The sequence below is a fragment of the Nannospalax galili genome, unplaced genomic scaffold, assembly GCF_000622305.1.
Source record: "Nannospalax galili isolate Female #2095 unplaced genomic scaffold, S.galili_v1.0 scaffold3858, whole genome shotgun sequence".
Classification (NCBI taxonomy): domain Eukaryota; kingdom Metazoa; phylum Chordata; class Mammalia; order Rodentia; family Spalacidae; genus Nannospalax; species Nannospalax galili.
Window position 1 is genome coordinate 81,091 of NW_008341811.1, and position 3,948 is coordinate 85,038.

Sequence of the window (3,948 nt, forward strand, 5' to 3'; positions counted from 1 at the left end):
AGGCTTAGGAGCGCACATACCTTTATAGTGACAGGTACTCAGGAGACAGAGGCAGAAGGATCACTTGAGCCCAAGAATTCAAGCCCAGCCCAGGTAAATAGGGTGAGAGCCTCCCCACCCGTCTTTAATGGCACTGAACCCCTGTCTGTTTGAAAAGATGAATCGCAATAACGCTATGACGTTTATAAACCTATGTTGACCCCCCAATGGTGTTTGCCAACAACAACTGCTTTTACAAAGGTGTGGGCTTCAGCCTCAGATGTGAAGCCACAGCTACCAACAGACTTCGTTTGGGAAGAGCAAAGCAGATTCTGGTGGAGTCCAGACTGGACAAGCATCCTATGCAAACCGAACAGCAAGGTACATATCTGGTCCTCAACAACTGTAAATGGAGCTGCCGGCCCACCTCTTTGCCTCATCTTCTATCAGCTCTCTTGGCTAGTGTTCTCTTCTGAAAACTTTGGCTATCTGGACACCACAATTCCAGCTAAAACAATAGCACTCGCTCGGTGTGCTAGCCACTGGCCAACAGGAATTGTCATGCCCTATGTTTCTGAATGTTACTGCAGATCTCAGAATCAAGGGCAGAGTTTGTTTTTTTTTATTCTTTGGGGGTTTGAGGAGACAGGGTCTCCCTCTAGCCCAAGTTTACCTGGAACTCACTCTGTAGACCAGGCTGCCCTCCATCTCACAGAGATCCACCTACCTCCACCTCCTGAGTGCTAGGATTAAAAGCTGGCACCACCGTGCATTGCTCAGGTTTTATTTCTGAAGCTATCTGGAAGCACAGGGTAAGGAAAGCCCTGCACACAACAGCCTTCTCTGGTCGCCTGTGCATCCCAAAATATTTGCTGAGATTCTTATCTAATCTTTAGGCCAAACTAAGCGCTGGGAATTTAATACGAAGACTTGATTTCCCCTCTTGGGGTCCCATGCGCTACTGAAAAGTGTACAGTTTTAATCTGAAATGACTGTCTTATTCACAATAAAATTAAATATATTAGAAATGGCTTTCCATAATTCTCCCCTGGAGCTGAGGGCTGAACCCATGGCCTTGCGCTTGCTAGGCAAGTGCTCTGCTAATGAGCTAAATCCACAATCCCTTCTTTCTCTTTTATAGAGGTGTGGGGTGACTCTTTCTGTAGAACAGGCTGGGATATTTTTAGAGAGAGGGAGAGAGTCAGCGTCACATGTGTGCAGGTGCCTGCAAAGATCCCCTGGAGCAGGACTTACAGGTTGTCATGAGCTGCTTGATGTAAATCCTGGGAACTGAACTCATGTCCTCTTGAAGAACGGCAGGCAGGCTTACCTGCTTAGCCATCTCTCTAGCCTCGTGGCTGGAATAACTTATTAAGAGCTATTTGATGCCTTTCTCTGACCATCTCTGTCATTTGACAGGGAGGACCTGCCCGGGGTGTAATCAAGTAGCCTGCCCTCAGCTTTCCATGTCTTTATTGGACCAACCTGAATTTTATAAGACTTCTGATAGTTTTCACTGGCTGGAAAAATAAGAATAAGTAATCTGAGTTACTTAGTTTCCTGAGACATCATCAGAAGAACTCAGATGAGGACTGTGAAGGTGGGATGGTAAAATGCCCTCCATCCCTGCAGGCTCATGTTGTGAACACCCATCTCCCAGCTGCTGGTGCTGTTTGGGAAGTTGTGAGCCTTTATGAAGTGGAGTCCCACTGGAGGAGTGGGGTCACTGGGGCTAGGTCCTTGGGGCACATGGTGGCTGGCTCCTCCCTGTCATGTCTCCTAGGCATACTCGCTGCCACCATGGAGCCACTCCATCATGTCTTCCCTTCCGTAATGGACTCAAACCCCCCAAAAACATGAGCCACAATAAATCCTTCCTTACTGCTGTTAATGCCTGTCATATAACTGTCCCTTCAAGCCACATGGTCTTGTTTCTGCCTCCCACTTTACATATTGGAACTGCCTAAGTTAGGTTCACAATTTCAGAGGATTTAAGTCCAAAGTTGCTTGGCCCCATGCACTTGGCCAAAAAAGTCATGGCAGCAGAATCCTGTGATGAGAACTGCTTGCATCACGGGGAACAGGAAGCAGAGAGAACTTTCAGGAGGGCACTGAGATAGCCCAAGAAACATATTCCTATTTTCTACAGCCAGGTAACACTTGTGAAAGTTTCAACAACCTCTCAAATAACACCATCAAATGGTGACCAAGTGTTCAAACCACATGTCTGGGTAATATTTCAGGCTCAAGCCATACCATTAACTGCTACCTATTCAAACCCCATCTCAAACTTCCCACCCACCACCAACCCTTGGGTCACATCCCATTGGAAGAACCCAACTATGTTCAAGCCATAAGTATTATTTCATTCAACTAGAAGATATTTCTGTTAAGATGAAAAGTGATGTCAGCTTAAAATAGTTCTTAAAAAAAAAAGTGGAATTCACCTCGATTCCCTTTTCAGTTAAACTAGACCACACACTCTGCAATTGCAAGAAAGATATTCCTTCAAAATCCCACTCCTCTTGACATGCTGGGTGAAACAGACAGACCCAAGATTTCAGCAGGATCCAGCTAGATGCTCCATTTGCGTGTAAAAGACAGTGCGTATCTTGGGGAGAAATCACGGCCAGCCCTTCTCTGCCCAGCACAGCAAAATGATCAACAACACTCTCCCCAGATCTCAGTAGTACTTCTGTTCTACAAAGAAGCAAAGTGCACATTACATTACGGATCCTTTTTAAAAGAAACATAAATATAAAGAATGACTTAGATTACCCTTGAACCATCTTGTTCCTAACATCATCCTAGTTGATAGTCAATACAGCTGCAGGTTTTTGTGGTGAGATACAAAGGGATTTAGGGCTTGGCCTGCATTGGTTCTGTAGGTAACTGTTGTCATAATTCCTCCTTGGTAAAATGTGAGATTGTATATTATAATTGCTAAAACATTGTGAGTCTGTGGACTTTGAAACAGGACGAGATGCTGTCCATCAGTCACACTGATGTGTAGGATTTGTGGCCTTCAGCTTCCACATGTTCAACGCCTGGCAGTGTCCCTGTCCCTTACTTTCCGTTTAAAATCTAGACATGGAACAGAGCCCTCCTGTGTAGTAGGAGCCTATGGAAGAGCTGTTTGAAAGAAATTCATGGCAGAATTAGTATATGACCTAGAAGTGGCTCTTTTTGGGCATATACCCAAAGGAGATGTATAGGAGAAATAAGTCTAGAGATTGAATGGGCATCGGTGAGAACTTCAATGGCAAATGGCATTGAATACAGGATTTTCTAAAGTTAATTTTAGTTGTTCTTATGACAGAAAAAGTAACTGTGTGAAATGATATTTTCTTCATCATGATTTTGTATTTATATATATATACATATATATATGGATGTATATTAATTACCATTATGTTGGAAACATAAAAAACAATAGTTTGTTTGAGACATGGCCTTCCCTGTAGCCCCAGCTGGCCTGGAACTCACTATCTAGACCAGGCTGGCCTTGAACTCACAGACATCCACCTGCCTCTGCTTAAGCCAGATGTGGTGGTTCATACCTTTAATCTCAGGATTCTGGAGGTGGAACCAAGAGCTCACCATGAGTTAGTTCAAGAACATCCTGGGCAATACAGTGAGTTCCAGACCAGTCTGGACTGCAGAGTGAGAGCCGGTCTCAAAAAACCCAAATAAAACTCAGACCAAAAATAAATGCATTATATTTCAATAAGCCTATGACAGTAAGACATACAACTTGGTAGGTATTTTACACTGGGAATCGTTTTCATGTCCTTAGCCTATCACCTGGTATATTCCAATTCACTGGAACAAGCTTGGGAGAAGTTAGAGGCTGACGTTGAATTCGAGAGATGTTCAGTCACCGTCCCATCACTACGAAGCCATATGTTTTGGTGGACAACATCTGTGACTTCCATAAGTAGAGAAGGACAAGGTCTGCCAAAGAAAGAG

At 44.1% G+C, this 3,948-nt stretch overlaps 1 protein-coding gene across 1 annotated transcript in view; it reads left to right on the forward strand.

Moving 5' to 3' along the window:
• Positions 1-3,945, forward strand: part of LOC103737533 (lamin tail domain-containing protein 1-like) — a gene marked incomplete at its 3' end in the record, with an annotated part of 24,046 nt that extends 20,101 nt beyond the window's left edge. The window contains 3 exon segments of the mRNA XM_008837353.1: positions 241-360; positions 3,776-3,803; positions 3,806-3,945. Of these exon segments, the coding sequence (XP_008835575.1) occupies positions 241-360; positions 3,776-3,803; positions 3,806-3,945 (288 nt within the window).
• Positions 3,946-3,948: the final 3 nt, after the last annotated feature.